Below are 16,172 nucleotides of genomic sequence, written 5' to 3' on the forward strand. Positions count from 1 at the left end.
GTGTGCGTGTCCGAAAAACGTGGTCACCAACAGCGCGTGCTCAACACGGAGATTCCGATTCCCAATCAAATCGGGAAGACAAAAGAAAAAAAAAAAGGTTCTATTCCTATGATATTGGGAAACTTCTTCGATTAGGATAAAGAACCAGATTTGATTCTCAGTTTATTTATATTCCTCTTTCCCTCTCTCCGACGCTCCTCGTCGGAAACTTGGGATTCACTTTTATTCTGCACACATCGGAAGAGACTCTATTGATTCCACGAACGTCGTCGTTTCGAGCGATAATGAAGCACGATAGCCAGCAGAAGAGGAGGAAGAAGAAGAAGAGGCCCTCCTCCGGTGACGGAGCAGCAACGTCCGCCGTGAAGACAAAAGAGTTGGTGGAAGAGAAGAGACATATCGAATCGCTGATGGATGCCTTCTGCTCTGTTTCCATGGAGGAAGCGACGTCTGCTTATAGAGAGGCAGCCGGAGATTTGAACAAAGCCGCCGAGATTTTGTCGGATCTGATGGAAAACGGTGATGACCCGTCTGCGAGTTCGGGTCAGGAAACCGGGTCTACTTCTGAGTACGGGGCTGGTTCGAGCTCCAGCTGCTGCGGTGATGACGTGGCGAGAGAGAGTTTGTTTATGGGAGGACGAAGCAAGCAGAGTAGAGTTATTGCTGCCACGGGGATGGTGTCTTCCGTGATTGCCAAGGATTACTTGAAGCCGAAGAAAGACTTTCCTTCTTTTGTGGAAAGGTCTAAAGAGCACTCTGGGAAGAAAGCTGGGGATAGAGAGAAAGCTGAGCAGTTTTTAACTTCAATGCTTGGAGATGATTGCGAGCTTAGCATGGCTGTTGTTAGAGATGCCTTGTGTGAGTTAAATAACATACTGAATGTTCCATGAGGAGAGACTTAGTTGTTTGACATGAAAGTCTCTTTTTTTTGCAGGTCAATGTGGCTACGATGTGGACATGGTAAGCAGATTGTCTTCAAGCTTACATGGGGCAGTATTGGTATATTGACAGGAGAAGTCCCCTGGAATATGCTGATACTGGCCCGTCTATGTGTTTTAAAGTTTGATATTTTGTTTCTTCTTAGGCCTTGAATGTGTTGCTTGACATGTCTTCTTCTTCATCAACTAATGATGATTCGTTAAGTGGTAGATGTTCCGGCATAGGGTTCAGCGATAGTGTAAGTTAATTACTCTATTGGCTTTTTCTTTACAGATCTGTTTGATATTATATTTGATAGAATAAAGTTGCAATCCCCTGACAATATTTAGCAGCTGGCGGAGACATCTTTTGGTACTGATACTTCTGAAAGTGAGCCAAGTTTCTGGGGAGGCTACAGTCAAAGGTACTTCTATTTGATTCATAAGCCTTCTCCTAGTTATTGCTGTTCACATATTGTTACTGCATAAGCTATTACATTCATGAATACACGATGTTTAAAATTACTTCTGAGACAGCGGAAACAAGTAGTATAATTGCTTTTGTTCAACATTGTGGAAGAAGTCATAAACTCAAAATATGGCCTGTTTTTTCTCATGATAGGGATTACTCGAAAGCTCTCATGAGTGATCCTTTTGCAACTAGACAAGGTAGTTGTGAGCCTTTTCATCCACAAAAGGTGTTGGAGTTTCTGTTCAACATTCCCCAGAGTACTAAACACGAACCAAAGACTATGAGTTGGAGAAACGTCGCAAAGAAAATGCAGTCACTTGGGATTGATACTTCTTCATCTAGTGGTGAAGGGTCCCAGCCTGAAAACTATGGTATATTACTATGACTTTAGTATCTGCTTCATTGGCTGCAAAAAGAAGGCTCATTTTGCCATGAGTTTGCAGGCTCTGAGCTTCTGATGTTTGGTGTTTTACCCGATGAAACACTTGGCAATATTTGTTATGGTGTCATTGGCAAAAACATCTGAGGTCTTGACGGCTTGCTTGTGTTGCAACTCTTGGATTATTTTTTATTACTCATAAATTGCATTACCAACCAATCCATACATGTGTTGCAGGTATGGATGACGGGTATCATGAACTTAGAAAAGGTGCAAATGACCAGTGGAATGTAACGAAGTCATACTATCAAAAAGTAAGTTTTACTTGCTTCCATATTTCCTAGCACTGATGGATTCCTCAACAAAATACCAATTAATGCATATAATCACTTGTTTGAAGGCTGCAGAAGCATATTCCAAAGGAGGGAGGGCTCATGCGGCTTACCTTTCTGACAAGGTGCACCTCATGGTCTAATATGTTTCATGTTTTTAGAGCAACTTCTTTGGAAGTGAGTCATAACCTTGTGTCTTTATTCTTATTAGGGAAGAGCGGCATCTAAATTAGCTCAACGAGCAGATGAGAGGGCAAGCCAAGATATATTCGTCGCTAGGTTAGCTGTTTTAAGGCATTATAGAAGTTTTGCTGATGATATGCTTTCACCTTGGATTTTTATTGTGGACTAAGCCATCGTTGGATCTATATTAATGCAGAAACAAGGGTATAGAGAATATGATAACCATTGATCTGCATGGTCAACATGTTAAACAAGCAATGAGGCTCTTGAAGATGCATCTCTTACTCGGAGCATATGTCCCTTGTAAGCGTACTCACCAAACTCAGTTACAAGTCTTTTCTTCTTTTACGATATATTCTTTGCCTTCTCTAACAAATTGTGAAATGAACCAGCCATTCAGACACTACGTGTGATCACAGGATGTGGGTCTCATGGGTTTGGGAAGTCCAAAGTGAAACAATCGGTAAGTTTCTTCAACATCAAAACCAAGTATTGAGTATTGCAGTTAGGGTATAATGATTATCGATGAATCAGGTGACAAAGCTGCTAGAAAGAGAAGGCGTTGCGTATTGTGAAGAGAACAGAGGGACATTACTGATCAAGCTTGAGGGATGTAGTAGAGAGTTTAGTTTCTTAGACACAGAGAGTGACTCTGATTTAAGTTAAAACTAAAACTAAACTCAGGTTTTAGCTTTAGATCTTATAATTATATCTCTGTCTATATCTCATTCTAGCTGTGTGTGTAAAGTAAATGTTAAGCAGCACGTCTCTTCCTTAATCATCCTTTTTATATTTTCACATTATCTAAGAGTTATGAAACACTTTGGCTGACACAAGACAGTAACATACTTTGTTCATAAAACTTTTACTTTTAGGGTAGAACTTAGAACACAACTCCTTGGTTCTAACATTGTAAATCTGGATTGAGTTATTATATAATCAGACAGAAGAAATAAAAAAGCAGAATGGTTGAATCTTTATTAAATGGCTAAGATAGTCGTTTAACACACAAAAGTAGTCAAAGCACTAAGCTCAGGAGCAATGGAGGATCAGATGGAGAAAACAACTACATGAAAGAGTTGAGTTACAGAGGAAGCTCACCACTGTCAACAATCACAACTTTACTCTTAGGAGTTCCACTCTGACTCCCCTCAGCTTCGATCTTGTACACCACGTCCATTCCAGTAACTACCTTCCCGAACACTACGTGCCTCCCGTCCAACCTGTACACAAGTCCCCAGCTTTCTAATATTAAAAAAAAATGATCAAAAAACACATCTTGAAAATCCCACTGATCATGTACTCACCAGCTTGTTGTTACTGTCGTGATGAAAAACTGTGATCCGTTGGTGTCTTCACCAGCGTTTGCCATTGATAGATACCCTGAGAGAAAAAAAAAATTGATCAGGTTATTAAAACCTCACTTAAGGCCTTTTGACATTGTGAACAGAGAATAGTGAAGAAGCAAAAGCACCAACCTGGACCAGTATGCTTGAGTTTGAAGTTCTCATCAGCAAACTTCTCACCGTAAATAGATTCACCACCCATACCATTTCCATCAGTAAAGTCGCCTCCCTGGAGCATAAAGCTTGGTATGATCCTATGGAAGGAACTCCCCTTGTAATGTAGTGCCTTCCCTTTCTTACCTACTCCTTTCTCCCCTGTAAGAATACACTTTATGCTAAGCTTTCATTTCAAGGTGTAGATTATTCAATTGACATAGGATGATGAGAACAATATTTTGTTCTACTTACCTGTGCACAAAGCTCGGAAATTTTCTGTAGAAACAAAAAAAAATCAGAAAGTTCAGTCGTTTTATGAATGTTTCACTCAGAGCTAAGCTGGTACAAGAAGGGTAAAGGGTACCTGCGGTTTTAGGGACTGTCTTGCCAAATAGACCCATGACAATACGACCTGAACAAAAATAATTAAACGATGAAGTCTTTTTTAACACAAAGCAGCACTAGTAGTAAGTGCACCACCAAGATGCATCATCATCATAAGGTCATTTACCTGCTTCTTTGCCATTAATTTCGACATCGAAATAAACCTTGTGTGTGATCTTTTCCTTTGACTTTTTGGCCTGAAACATCCACAAATCAAATACAAAATCACTAGCATCAGCCTCATTTTACATATACATTTGTAACACATCATGCAATCCCATCTTAAGGGGACAAATTCAGACAATAGCTAGTTTAAGCCATTATAAATTTACTATAAGACATAAACAATCGCAATTCAATTCAAAATATTTGCTGCAATAGATCGAATAATGAGGCTCATAAATGTACCTGAATAGCGGTTAGCGTTCCCAGAAGAAGAAGACTCCATAGAAGCAGCTTCACTGACCTCGCCATCTCTCTCGCACCCCTCAAACTGTTTCTCTCTATTTTTCTGTCAACTTTTTGCATTTTTATTTCCATCTGTGCATAAACAAAGAACACGTCGATATCCAATCGTATTCCGCCACCTGTAAGATATGGGCCATACATAGAACAAGTAATGGAATTAAATTAGTTGTTACGGTCCATATATATCTAACTACCTACCTGGCTTGATCAATGTAATGGCACATTCCAAGACTTTGGGGTTTTCAGTAATGGGCCCTTGTAGAACTCTTCTCAAGTATATTTTTACTAATTAGTGGACTGGGTAAGGTAAGCACATCTAAAAAACCTACTATTTTCACACTCTTTATACTATTTTGATTACCATGATACTCATGTTTTCTTTTTCTTTATTGATAACCCAAAAATATAGTTCGACTCACCAGAGACAGACAAACTTGATTGCTACATGTAAGAGTTAGATATCCATTGTTTGGCCACGCAAATAGATAAATCTAAATGGTAGGTTTCAAACCCAAAACGTTTCCGACGTACCACCTGACCACATCCGTATGTTAAATCATCGTACTCCTGGTCCAACCTGATTCTGTAACCATTTTCAGCTTTGTTAAGCAAACTAAATCTAGTGTGGATATAATAAACTACTCGTTAACAAGTTGTCTCTTCTTTTCTAAGAAGAAACTACTGACCATATAATAAATTTTGACATGCTCAGTGTACTTAAACTGGCCATAAACATAATTACACAAACCAAATGTTTGTCCATGTGTTTAGCACCAAAAGCTATATAGAATGTGTCATGGCCAATCCTCACAGATTTAATGGAGCATATATATTTTAAAATAAATTTTGATTAAAAAATTGCTATAGTTTGAATGCCATGTGACATGTATATTAAGTCTTTAATTTGAGAATCAAGAGAAATGTTTCATCAGATTTTGCCTGAAACCGACCAAATGTGTACACGAAATATGCATTAAAACGAGTAATGACTTTTTAGGAAATAATGTGTGAATGATTTAGAGAACAAGATTCCTATGACTAGTAAGCCAACTACGAGAAGAAGAAAAAGGCAATAGATTCTTCGAAATACAGTAATGGAGAACAACACACAAACAAATGCAATACAGAAGGAAATAGATCCCATTTTGGTTAGACATGGTACTAATTAACTGTGTTTTTTGTCCAAAATATGGTACAAAGATGATTAATAAAACCAAGTGCACTCCTAGATAATCTTTTGAATAAATTATAGATCCATAACGTTTTTAGCATTTAATCTTTTCTAAGCATGTGATATGTTTTATCAAAACCTTTTTGATTATTCGAAAAAAAAAACAAATGAGGTGGTGGTGGTTGCGACAGGATGTCTTTGCGTTTCTTCTGTTTTCTTTTGCTTTAGACTGGATTTATTTTATCGGAAGTAGCAGATTCTGTTGGGATTGATTTTTACAGATCTACGGCAGACGAAGGTCTTGGTCGATGTGGCACTCCAGTGGTAGAGTTCCGGCAACTTTCTCAGCTTCCGGAAAATCTTATTTTACACTACACTGTGTAACTGTGTTGTTCCGATTTGGATCAACGTGTTCTTTGATTTGACCTTTTTTTTTTTTTTTTGTTGTCTTATTATTTTCTAGCTGCATGTAACGTTTTTTTAGAACAAAAAATTTAAGTACGACGACTTTAAGAAAAAACCCAACGAGGTATACTGAAACAACATGTAGAAACACGACTTTCGAAACTTACCAATCCTTGTGTGTGAACTAGTGTCACATATTCAACAGTGTTGATAATTAATTGAAAAGTATGAAACAAAATAATATGTTTTCTATGATAGTAAATACAGTACTGGTGACAAAATGACAATATATTAGAATTAGACCATTATTATTGGTGAAAACTGTAATAAATTTCTGAAAATATATTTTAAAAGCTACAAATATTAACTAATAAAAAACTAGAACTATTTCGTTCTCACCATTGGAAAAACAACTTCGTTCTCACCTTTTGACATTCTTTAAATTACTTTTTAATAACTTTATTTTAATAAGACTTATGGAAATACTTTCTAATGTGCATGCCTTTAGGAGTCTGATATTGATTTCAACAAATATAAGAAAATTTTGAGCAAGAAAAACAGATGCTCTTACTTCAACAAGTACTACATCAGTTAAATAAAAATTAATAATTTTTATTATTTTATATTGGTTACTAGTATTCAACAAAGAATATAATATTTTGCTTTTTTTCTTCATAAAATGTGAAGTAGAAATATATACCCTGGACTTTTCTTTATCTTTCACTATTTACCCTATAGAATCTCTTCAATGTCTCCACTTTAAATTATTTTAATACTCACCAATCACACCTTAGCTGTTTTAATGATTTGTCTAAATGATAAATAAAGTTTTTATCTTTCTATATATGAGGACGACTAAAACAAGTGCGATCATAACACCAGTTTCTCAGCCAGTGGCTCTACCACTGTACCACGTTTTTACTTTTGATCAACAGCTCTGTTTGGCTTTAAATACTAACTTCAATTCAGACAGCCCACAGAACACCTCTCTCGCGCGTCCAGATTTTAATATAGTTTAATAGATTATTTTTACTATGAATAGTTCTTCTAATAGTATAAAAGAGGTTCCTTGTTAATACATGAGAACGAAACCTCACAGTCTTGAGCAACACATGTGTTACACAAGCACATAAAATCTCTTTGTTTACTTTCTTTCCTTCTTGGGACAGCATCTTCTGTTTCTTTTCTATCCAGTTATAACTCTCACAAGAAACACAAAAATGAAGGTGACATTCAAAGTGTGTTTCTGTTGTGCAAGAAGCTTCAAAGTTAAATCAAGTGAGCCACCTCAAGAAATCAAAACACTTTTCGACAATTACTCCGAAAACGGCAGGATGTCTGAAGATGAAATGCTCAGGTTCGTGATCCAAGTGCAAGGAGAAACACACGCTGATTCAAACTACGTGAAGGATATATTCAACATGCTCAAACATCACGGCGTTTTCCACCCTCGTGGGCTTCATCTTGAAGAATTCTACCGTTACCTCCTCAGCGATTTCAACTCTCCATTACCTCTTTCCGGCGAGGTAAAGTTTTTTTTTTACGATAGTTTATTATGTTATTACAAATTATAAAACTGGCTAGATAAAATTTACAAAAAAAAATTATTTTTTTAGTTGAATATGTTTCTATGGGATTTTTGTTTTTAGGTTTGGCAAGATATGACTCAGCCTTTATCGCATTACTTCTTGTACACGGGACATAACTCTTACTTGACTGGGAATCAACTCAACAGTAGAAGCAGCACCGAGCCGATTGTGAAGGCTCTGAGAAGAGGAGTTCGTGTCATCGAGCTTGATTTATGGCGTAACTCTTCAGGTACCGAAGCTGAAGTTCGTCATGGCGGGTCTGAAACTAACCATTAACTAAAACCCTTCTTGACTCACTCATTGACTTAATCCTTAGAGAAGTCTATAACAGTTTGTTTTGAGTTGATCTCAGGACGTTAACAAGTACCGAAGATCTTCAGAAATGTCTTAACGCGGTAAAGGAGAACGCATTTGAGGTGTCTGAGTATCCTGTTGTACTTACTTTAGAAGACCATTTGAATCCAGATCTTCAGAAGAAAGTCGCTAAGGTAAGATTCTGATAAATCATGGAATCTTGTTTAAATCACTGAGCTTCATTGATGGTGAAACATTAAAGAAGTTCTGTTTTTAAGAACCCTAATAGTTTACTTGTCATTCAAGTAACCTTACCTGCTATAACTAAATGTTTGTAGATGGTGAGTAAGACTTTTGGAGGAACATTATTCCGATGCAGGGACGAACATAAAAAGTGTTTTCCTTCACCAGAAGCACTCAAGAATAAGATATTGATGTCAACAAAGCCACCAAAAGAGTATCTCCAGACCCATATCTCTCAAGGAGCAACAACAGCTGAATCTATAAATACAGAAGAACTGATTCAAGATGAAGATGAGAAGACTGTAGCAGTGGAATACAGAGACTTGATCTCGATTCACGCTGGTAACCGCAAAGGAGGACTGAAGAACTGCTTGAATGGGGATCCTAACCGAGTCATACGGTTAAGCATGAGCGAGCAGTGGCTAGAAACTCTGGCTAAAACTCGTGGACCTGATATAGTAAAGTTCACTCAGAGGAATATTCTGAGGATATTTCCCAAGGCTACACGTTTTGACTCATCAAATTATGATCCTCTTGTTGGATGGATTCATGGTGCTCAAATGGTTGCCTTCAATATGCAAGTAAGAGATTTAGACATAAATATAGGTTTTCAATAGAAATGTATATAGCAATTATACTTGTTTTTTGTTTTAATAAACGCAGAGTCATGGGAAGTTCTTGTGGATGATGCAAGGAATGTTTAAAGCCAATGGTGGATGTGGTTATGTGAAAAAGCCTGATGTTTTGCTCTCTAATGGTTCTGTGGGTAAATTTTTTGACCCTTACAGTCAAGATCTCCAGATCAAGACAACTCTTAAGGTTCTGTCTTTGTCTTTGTCTTTGTCTCTGTCTCTGTCTCCTTTTCATCCGTTCCTTGAACAGCAAGAAACGTTCTTAGCGTTGTGTATGTGAATGTGATGTATGATTTAGGTGAAAATTTACAATGGAGAAGGATGGAATTTAGATTTTTCTCAAGATCATTTTGATCGATACTCTCCTCCCGATTTCTACGCAAGGGTAAGTGTTCACTAATACGAAGCAGCTGATAAAATAACTCGGTTTCCAAGAGCCCTAATAGGTTACTTGTCATTCAAGTCACTTCACCTTCTATATTATTTTATTTTTTAAAATTTCAGGTCGGAATCGCAGGAATACCTTTAGACACAATAAGTTACAGAACAGAAACAGATACAGACGAATGGTTTCCGGTTTGGAATGAAGAATTCGAGTTCCCATTGCGTGTTCCGGAGTTAGCTCTTCTGTGTATCACAGTCAAAGACCACGACAAGAATACTCAGAACGATTTCGCCGGCCAGACATGTCTTCCGTTTTCGGAGATCAGGCCCGGAATTCGTGCCGTCCGACTCCATGATCGTCTCGGAGACGTCTTCAACCACGCGAGACTGCTCGTGCGGTTTGTCTTGGAGCCTCGTGTGTGTCAAAAAATTAAGTGACGGTAAGCTAGTCGTACGTACTAAGCAAGAGATGCTAGAATAATTGATTATGATGAGCAAAATTATTAAATTTGTGGTTTTAATTTCATTAAATTTCAAACAGCTGATAATAATATTTGTTTAAAGAGATGATGTGGTCCAGTAATACCAATTGTTTTCATTATGGCAACTCAAACTAAAGCAAAACTGCATTATGGAAAATTTATACCAAAAAGCAAACTTTATCACGTCGAATATGAACAAAATTGTTTTTAATTGATCTCTCACCCAAATTTATCACGTCGCCTTTCACTTTGAATTTGACAATCACCCAATTTTATCACGTAAGCTCTCGTTTTGAATGGTGTCCAAAAAACTGGAAAAAGAATGTTAAGGCCGACATGACATCATGGTTTGTACACGTCATCCCCCAGTTTCACATAAGCCTCATAATATGTGTCCTAATATTTGTGGCCTCCCGAATGTAACATCCCGAATGTACACGGCTAATGGATCATCCATGTCCACTCACTCGATCCGTAAACCCAATTTCATATGACAGACAGTGCGTTAATTTTCTAGGTCCGAAAATTTTGTTTATTGACCTTGCAATCACCACATGACTTTTCTCCGTGTTTTGATATCACTCACACGGTATCGCGAATCAATTCTTAAACATTTTCATAGGTATATTACATATTGATTGAGATTTGAAAGGTAAAATCAGTTGGATAGACACAATATAACACTCAGTTGTCGTTTCTTTATAAACACATGACGGACACGACACGACACGACTCTGTAACAGAAATTTTATAAGATCAATTTCATAACCAAAAATAAAAAATAAAGCTCTGAGTCTCTGACCAAAAGAGAGATGAGTTTTGTTGTACTTCGTCTTGCTGTGTTTCTTCTGTTGACGCTTACAGTTACATCTTCATCCCCTAGTTCCGTTTCTGTTCCAGGTTTGGATCTCTCTTCTCTTTCGTTTTTGTTAGTTTCTACTCAATCTGTTTCTTGATCTCTGATTGATTTCATTTCGTTTGTTTAGTTGTTGTTAAGATTGGAATCGAAAGGAGGTCGTTGATAGTCAACGTCAAGGATTATGATGGTCCGTCCGCAAACCCAAAACACAATCCCGGCACTCCTCCGGTTACTACCAGCCAACGCAGCCCCGGCAGAGGGTGACCTACCTCTTTAATTAACCCACAAGGGAAGAAGAAATGAATCTCTCAGTTTTACATGTTCAGTTTGTCCGAGATGAAATGAAAATTCTCTGTTTCTACACCTTTCTCCAACATGTATATTGATATCAATATGTGTCTTAGTCATTTCCACACAATTTCTTATAAATAAAGTTTCTTGAAGAGGGTGATGTAACCAAAATGATTGAATGAAAGAGTACACGCTAGTTAAAACCAAAGGAACAAGGTATTGATTGCTACATCAGCAGCTTTTTGGGCACATGATATCGATACACTGCTTGTGGAAAGGTTACACCTTCTCTGTACCTTTCATTATCGTCAGCTTCTTTCTTCTGATGATACTACCTCAGTAGCTACCTGAGACGATGCTCGGTCTTGTCAACTTTTTACTGATGAGATCTCTCAGCTCGATCTCTCCCGGGAACCTACCTTCTTTCAATTTAGAAAACACCTGCAAATAGAACCACCAGGTGGTACAAGTTACTATGACTGAACTTTAACATCTTGAAACATTCATTGATAAGTGAGTTAATACTACTAACCGGTTCCCCGTTGCAGAGAACTTCAAAGGCCCCTGAGCTTTGAAGGTAAGACTGGAGAAAGTTTCCGACAAGCCAAGTGGAAGCCATGGATCCAAATCTATTGGCCCTCAAGGAGTTGAACCAAGCAGGTGGCTGCGCAATTCCAATCATGGGGAAAACACGATCACCTGCAACTATCATACCGATAACTCCCATCTGAACAACCGGTACAACCTTAGCTAGAAGGCGCTTTGGTGCTGGTGCTGGGTAGTTCGCGAGAATCAAATCTAAACCGGGAAACTCCGTCTCTAACATCTTCTTCATGGTCACTGCAGTTCCCCTGCACGGAGAGAACGAACAAGCTTTTAAAATGCGCAGAACAGCAGTCACACTGTTAAAAGCTAGAGAAGTTCAAAAGGTATCATCAGCTTTTAACATACATACATCAACAGGAATCTGATGTGTCAAGAAGTGCTACAGCTAAAAAAAGATCTAGAAAGAGTAGCCAAACATGTTATGTGATTTAGCATTGATACATAAGAAACAAAAATCAAGGATTTTTCAAATTTTATCCCCCACATATGTTAAAGGCAATGACTTTACTTGTTAAAGACAATGAAACTGCCTAAAGGCAATGACTTTATTACTTGAAAGACACTGAAACTGATCAAAAGACTAATTCGACATTAATGTATCTAACTATAACTGAGCCTGATGCAGTCTCCAAAGTCCATGACTAGACTAACAATACTAGTGTAACTCACAAGAAGCAACATTGAAACAAAAACAAATAAGAAAAAAAATGATAAAATAAAATTAAAAATTACTTGAAAGAACAGGAGACGCAGAAGTTGATCTCAACGGTGTTTCCATATCCAACAGCTCCTAAGCCACTTTGTTTCTGCAATTAGAGCAAGGAGGATCCAAGGGCGATATAAGTACTGAGAGATCACAAACAAACATACACGAGAACTTATACCTGAGAAGGGAAATCTAGGGTTTCGGGTGTGAACCCAGCCGGGCGCTGCTGGTGAGGGACATGCGGTGGTGGCTGATGAGGACGGTGAGGCGGAGGAGTGAATAGGTTGAAGAGATCCGAGCAAAATAAGAATATCGGTAAACCCAACAAGATCAACTGTGCTCTGTCCATGGCGAATATCAAATCTCCGATGATCAACAGAGTCAGAAGTAAAAAACAAAACCCGTTTCCAAGTAAGACAAATATATGTCTTGTTCGGATGCTGGAATAACGCTATCCCCCACTAGACATTACTCAATAAAAACTGACACAAAGCGGCTTACACTTTTTGTTTCTATTCAATTAGGCCCAAAACTTTTTAAAGTGACAATTTAATACCAAATCAAAAAAAGAGAGAAAAGGCGACAGAGGTTGTGCGGCACCGGCTGTTTTGACCTTCTTCCGGGATTAAAACATATCGGGGGTTGCTAAACGACCAATAGTAGTCACGGATTAACTTAGCTTGTTAAAAAAAAATACAGTCCAATGGGCTTATACTAAAAAGCCTTTTAGGGTTTTGTAAATAGCAGCGTGGAAGATCCGCAGCCGTTCATAAACTTCGCATTTTCCACCGTCGACGTCTTTATATACGAATCGAATCAACTCTATCAATAGTCGATAACAAGGGTTTTAGCAGCGGCGATAATTATGAATCGACTCTTTGTTGCTAGATTTGGTGCACTCTAGGTAGGATATTGGTTTTGCGTCTGGATCTCTGGAATTGAAAGTTGGCTTCATCAGATAGTCTATGCGGATATGTTCGTTCCCATACGATTCGTTCCCTTGAAGCAATACTAATCGTGTTGCTTTTGTTATTTCATATATTCTCCCTTGATCATTCCAGCATTAATACTGTTAATTCTAGTTTGTTGCTGCTGATTAGGGAGCATAGCTTGAGCAACTACATGTCTTTTATGTTGTAGTATTTGTTTTTTTCATAGATATTTTCTTGGCAAGAACAGTGATGAGTCAGTTTACAGACCTGTAATGATTGCGGTAATGATCGCATTTCATTATGAACATCTAAGGGACTGAGTTCTTCCTTTTGTCTGATTTCCCTCAATTTATTTTAAAGATTGATGCTCTGTGAATGTTTTAACTTAATCAAGATTTCTCATTGCTTTGTGTATGATTAGTCTTAATTCTAATTTTGTTTAATCGTGAATTTAATTTTGTTGTTCATATTGATTGATTGGCTTCATCAGATAGTCTATGTGGATATTGTCCGTTCCCATATGATTCGTTCCCTTGAAGCAATATCATTCGTGTTGCTCTTGTCTTAATCAATTTCTCCCCAATTATTTCGTATTGGTAATTCTAGTATGATGCCTGATTCGGGAGCATAACTTGAGCAGCTACATATATTTTAAGCTATCTTTTTTCTATACGGATTGTGGGAATAACAGTGATGAGTCAATTTACAGACCTGTAATGATTGCGGTAATGATCGCATTTCATTATGAACATCTAAGGGACTGAGTTCTTCCTAGTTTTTATTGTTTTAATATTTCGCTGACTTATGATTTAGTGTTCTTTTTGTTAATTCAATAAGAAGCTTATGAAGATAAAAATATAACTTTTTGACTAGACCTGTCCAAGGCTTCGGTCTGATTTTTTTTTGTATTGAAAGATTCGGATTCAGTGAAATTTTGTTGTGGATGATGAGAACAAATATGAAAAACAGTTATCCCTGGCTGAGGATTTAATCCCTCTGATGATTCATTTGTAATCTGACTCAACAAATATCAATTAATTTCGATTTAATTTTTTTACTTTTGACGATTTTTTTTGTTAGTTGCATTAACGAATCGTTTGAAAATCATTTTAGATATGCGTCATTTGAGAGTAAGTAGTTTCTTGTCTTGTTGATTTTCTCATTAGGTTTGAATGGCGTAGTTTTAGTGTTGGGGGTCTATAATGTTCCAGAAGTATTCACTGGTAGCTCACCTACCGTTGCTGAATGAATCAGCGAAAGTAGTTTTAAGAAAAACTATCGCAATGCCGTAGATGTGATGATTGGAGTTTTGTAGCCACTTCACCTCTTTTGCTTATGACTGAAGTTAACACTTGTGCTTTTTAGTGGTAGTACTTGATCAGACCAGGAGACAAAATGGTTATGTAATACGTAAGATGTTAAATAACACTATCATGATCGTATTTATGCTGATTAACTCTTTTATATACTGGTGCTCATTCTTAGCTGTGATGAGTGAAAATCAATTGAGAGTAGAAGAATTTTGTTAGGTATTGTGCTGCCTGCATTATTTATCTGGTTTTTTTAAGTGGCTGCATTTCATCAGCAGACTGCAAAATGTTTATGGAGAAGGTCATTCGAATAGTTGAAAGCGAGCAAGTAGGGAAAAATAGCACAGAGGGGGATGAGGCTGCTGGTTTACTTGAGAATATTTCGGTTGAGGATAAGAAAAGTGTAGAGAAAGCCAAGGAAGATGATAAAGGGGAAAGCTCTGGTAAGGAAGAGAAGGAAGAACAAAAAAAAAACAAAGATGAGCACCTGGTTGTTGACATCACAAATTATTTGGTCACTTGGCATTGACATGATAGTTGCTTCAAAAGGAGTCATTCTTGGCCATGTATTAATATAGAAGAGAGTCTTACGATTATTGTTGTTGTTGTTATAAGTGTTTGACTTGGGTGGTCTTTTTATTCTGTCTTTTGTACTATTTCTCATCAAATTATATTATTATTGGGTCTTTTAACTTTGTTTCAGACCATAATATGTTGTCCTATTCTGATCATGTTGTTATTTTCCATTTTATAAATGAATAAAAAATATTCACTTTGATTTGCAAATATAGAGCATCCGAACCGGATTAACTAGAAGATTTCAAACTCGTGTTGACGCATCTTTGGTCGAAGCAAATAAGACCATCTCTAACCCAATTCTATTTTTATCTCTATATTTTCTTTTAAAATAAAGAAACTCTATGAGGTGGTCTGTGTTTGTTTGTTGCAGCAAATAAGGTGGTTCTAAAAAGTAAGAGAAATATTTATTTAGGGTCCAAACAAAGTTATATGAGCCCTGGACCCAAAATACACCACTGTGTTTTAAAGCCTTATCTCTTGCCTTGCCTTGTCTTTTAAATTCCTGTCCAAAAAAGTATTAATAGGACACTTTCGAGGTGTTCCTGCCTTGAATATTCAAATTAAAAGATTTCATCTTCAATTCTTCATAATACTACTAGTAGGTAACTAGGTGGATGTACGATAATTTATTCAAGGTTTGATGTATGAGGTTATTTATTGTGTACGTCAAATTGCACGTGGTAGGCAAATATTATTCATTTTTTCATAGGGGTGGGAAAACATTAGGACCCAAAACATTAACATGGCAAAAAATAATAAAAATATATATGGTCAAAGAGGAAAAAAAAGGCTAAAAAAATGCTTGGAAGATGGAAAAAGGAAGGCTTGCAGCTGCTACTTCAACCGTTATTTTATGGGAAGAAGAGTGACTTTTGGTCAGTAAAGTTCTTAGGGCAACATTATTGGTTCTACAAAATTTTGTCCTTAGAATAAATTAGTATTATTTTTTAGTTAGAGACAAATGCATAAGGACTTTTTTAATTTTGTTGATTATTGGTAGGACAAAAAAAAGTCCTTAGCATATTTTATAATATTTATTTGAGACAAACGTT

The 16,172-nt window shown here is 37.1% G+C and overlaps 5 protein-coding genes, 1 long non-coding RNA gene and 3 other non-coding genes across 10 annotated transcripts; 7 read left to right on the top strand and 2 right to left on the bottom strand.

Annotated features, from left to right (window-relative positions):
* The first annotated feature begins 103 nt into the window (after positions 1-103).
* Positions 104-3,116, top strand: LOC106435971 (SMR domain-containing protein At5g58720). 2 transcript variants are annotated; one of them, XM_013876916.3, is made up of 11 exons: positions 104-858; positions 935-960; positions 1,085-1,177; positions 1,269-1,342; positions 1,540-1,760; positions 2,006-2,082; positions 2,169-2,225; positions 2,312-2,379; positions 2,480-2,586; positions 2,676-2,746; positions 2,818-3,116. In XM_013876916.3, exons 1-11 carry the CDS (start codon positions 285-287, stop codon positions 2,947-2,949), a joined length of 1,500 nt encoding a protein of 499 aa, XP_013732370.2. In that variant the 5' UTR covers positions 104-284; the 3' UTR covers positions 2,950-3,116. The 2 variants fall into 2 exon arrangements, with proteins under 2 accessions (XP_013732370.2, XP_013732376.2); XM_013876922.3 differs by having other exon boundaries at positions 1,272-1,342.
* Positions 3,117-3,238: 122 nt separating this feature from the next.
* Positions 3,239-4,793, bottom strand: LOC106435986 (peptidyl-prolyl cis-trans isomerase CYP20-1). Its single transcript, XM_013876931.3, has 7 exons — positions 4,578-4,793; positions 4,297-4,366; positions 4,150-4,197; positions 4,038-4,061; positions 3,762-3,944; positions 3,591-3,666; positions 3,239-3,506 (listed from the first exon to the last, which is right to left on the bottom strand). Exons 1-7 carry the CDS (start codon positions 4,776-4,778, stop codon positions 3,368-3,370), a joined length of 741 nt encoding a protein of 246 aa, XP_013732385.3. The 5' UTR covers positions 4,779-4,793; the 3' UTR covers positions 3,239-3,367.
* Positions 4,794-5,399: 606 nt separating this feature from the next.
* Positions 5,400-9,867, top strand: LOC106441571 (phosphoinositide phospholipase C 1-like). Its single transcript, XM_013883375.3, has 7 exons — positions 5,400-7,739; positions 7,863-8,059; positions 8,155-8,290; positions 8,435-8,920; positions 9,003-9,158; positions 9,270-9,356; positions 9,476-9,867. The coding sequence occupies exons 1-7, from the start codon at positions 7,434-7,436 to the stop codon at positions 9,791-9,793; spliced, it is 1,686 nt and encodes a 561-aa protein (XP_013738829.1). The 5' UTR covers positions 5,400-7,433; the 3' UTR covers positions 9,794-9,867.
* A 685-nt stretch (positions 9,868-10,552) lies between these two features.
* LOC106435961 (protein PSY1-like) lies at positions 10,553-11,139 on the top strand. Its single transcript, XM_013876905.3, has 2 exons — positions 10,553-10,737; positions 10,824-11,139. Exons 1-2 carry the CDS (start codon positions 10,650-10,652, stop codon positions 10,958-10,960), a joined length of 225 nt encoding a protein of 74 aa, XP_013732359.1. The 5' UTR covers positions 10,553-10,649; the 3' UTR covers positions 10,961-11,139.
* A 10-nt stretch (positions 11,140-11,149) lies between these two features.
* Positions 11,150-12,768, bottom strand: LOC106435951 (selT-like protein). The gene is made up of 4 exons (XM_013876896.3): positions 12,478-12,768; positions 12,326-12,399; positions 11,520-11,838; positions 11,150-11,428 (listed from the first exon to the last, which is right to left on the bottom strand). The coding sequence occupies exons 1-4, from the start codon at positions 12,646-12,648 to the stop codon at positions 11,324-11,326; spliced, it is 669 nt and encodes a 222-aa protein (XP_013732350.1). The 5' UTR covers positions 12,649-12,768; the 3' UTR covers positions 11,150-11,323.
* A 215-nt stretch (positions 12,769-12,983) lies between these two features.
* LOC106435944 lies at positions 12,984-15,319 on the top strand. The gene is made up of 2 exons (XR_001287053.3): positions 12,984-13,203; positions 14,820-15,319. It is a non-coding gene; the product is annotated as an uncharacterized LOC106435944 (long non-coding RNA).
* On the top strand, positions 13,471-13,557 carry LOC125607697. Its single transcript, XR_007338768.1, has one exon. It is a non-coding gene; the product is annotated as a small nucleolar RNA SNORD25 (small nucleolar RNA).
* LOC125607698 lies at positions 13,915-14,001 on the top strand. The gene has a single exon (XR_007338769.1). It is a non-coding gene; the product is annotated as a small nucleolar RNA SNORD25 (small nucleolar RNA).
* Positions 14,167-14,257, top strand: LOC125607801. The gene has a single exon (XR_007338867.1). It is a non-coding gene; the product is annotated as a small nucleolar RNA R38 (small nucleolar RNA).
* Positions 15,320-16,172: the final 853 nt, after the last annotated feature.

The sequence above is a fragment of the Brassica napus genome, chromosome A3 (assembly GCF_020379485.1).
Source record: "Brassica napus cultivar Da-Ae chromosome A3, Da-Ae, whole genome shotgun sequence".
Classification (NCBI taxonomy): domain Eukaryota; kingdom Viridiplantae; phylum Streptophyta; class Magnoliopsida; order Brassicales; family Brassicaceae; genus Brassica; species Brassica napus.

Bases quoted from the DNA above. Each gene is read 5' to 3' on its own strand.
- LOC106435986 (XM_013876931.3), bottom strand. From the start codon at position 4,778: ATGTATGGCCCATATCTTACAGGTGGCGGAATACGATTGGATATCGAC. The intron at 4,062-4,149 runs GTACCCTTTACC...TTGTTTCTACAG, and splicing joins GACAGTCCCTAAAACCGCAG to AAAATTTCCGAGCTTTGTGC. The intron at 3,945-4,037 runs GTAAGTAGAACA...GTATTCTTACAG, and splicing joins TTTCCGAGCTTTGTGCACAG to GGGAGAAAGGAGTAGGTAAG.
- LOC106435971 (XM_013876916.3), top strand. From the start codon at position 285: ATGAAGCACGATAGCCAGCAGAAGAGGAGGAAGAAGAAGAAGAGGCCC. The intron at 859-934 runs GTGAGTTAAATA...TTTTTTTTGCAG, and splicing joins TGTTGTTAGAGATGCCTTGT to GTCAATGTGGCTACGATGTG. The intron at 961-1,084 runs GTAAGCAGATTG...GTTTCTTCTTAG, and splicing joins GTGGCTACGATGTGGACATG to GCCTTGAATGTGTTGCTTGA.
- LOC106441571 (XM_013883375.3), top strand. From the start codon at position 7,434: ATGAAGGTGACATTCAAAGTGTGTTTCTGTTGTGCAAGAAGCTTCAAA. The intron at 8,060-8,154 runs GTCTGAAACTAA...AGTTGATCTCAG, and splicing joins GCTGAAGTTCGTCATGGCGG to GACGTTAACAAGTACCGAAG. The intron at 8,291-8,434 runs GTAAGATTCTGA...AAATGTTTGTAG, and splicing joins TTCAGAAGAAAGTCGCTAAG to ATGGTGAGTAAGACTTTTGG.
- LOC106435961 (XM_013876905.3), top strand. From the start codon at position 10,650: ATGAGTTTTGTTGTACTTCGTCTTGCTGTGTTTCTTCTGTTGACGCTT. The intron at 10,738-10,823 runs GTTTGGATCTCT...TCGTTTGTTTAG, and splicing joins TAGTTCCGTTTCTGTTCCAG to TTGTTGTTAAGATTGGAATC.
- LOC106435951 (XM_013876896.3), bottom strand. From the start codon at position 12,648: ATGGACAGAGCACAGTTGATCTTGTTGGGTTTACCGATATTCTTATTT. The intron at 12,400-12,477 runs GTATAAGTTCTC...CTCTAATTGCAG, and splicing joins CCCTAGATTTCCCTTCTCAG to AAACAAAGTGGCTTAGGAGC. The intron at 11,839-12,325 runs GTAATTTTTAAT...CTCTCCGTGCAG, and splicing joins TGCGTCTCCTGTTCTTTCAA to GGGAACTGCAGTGACCATGA.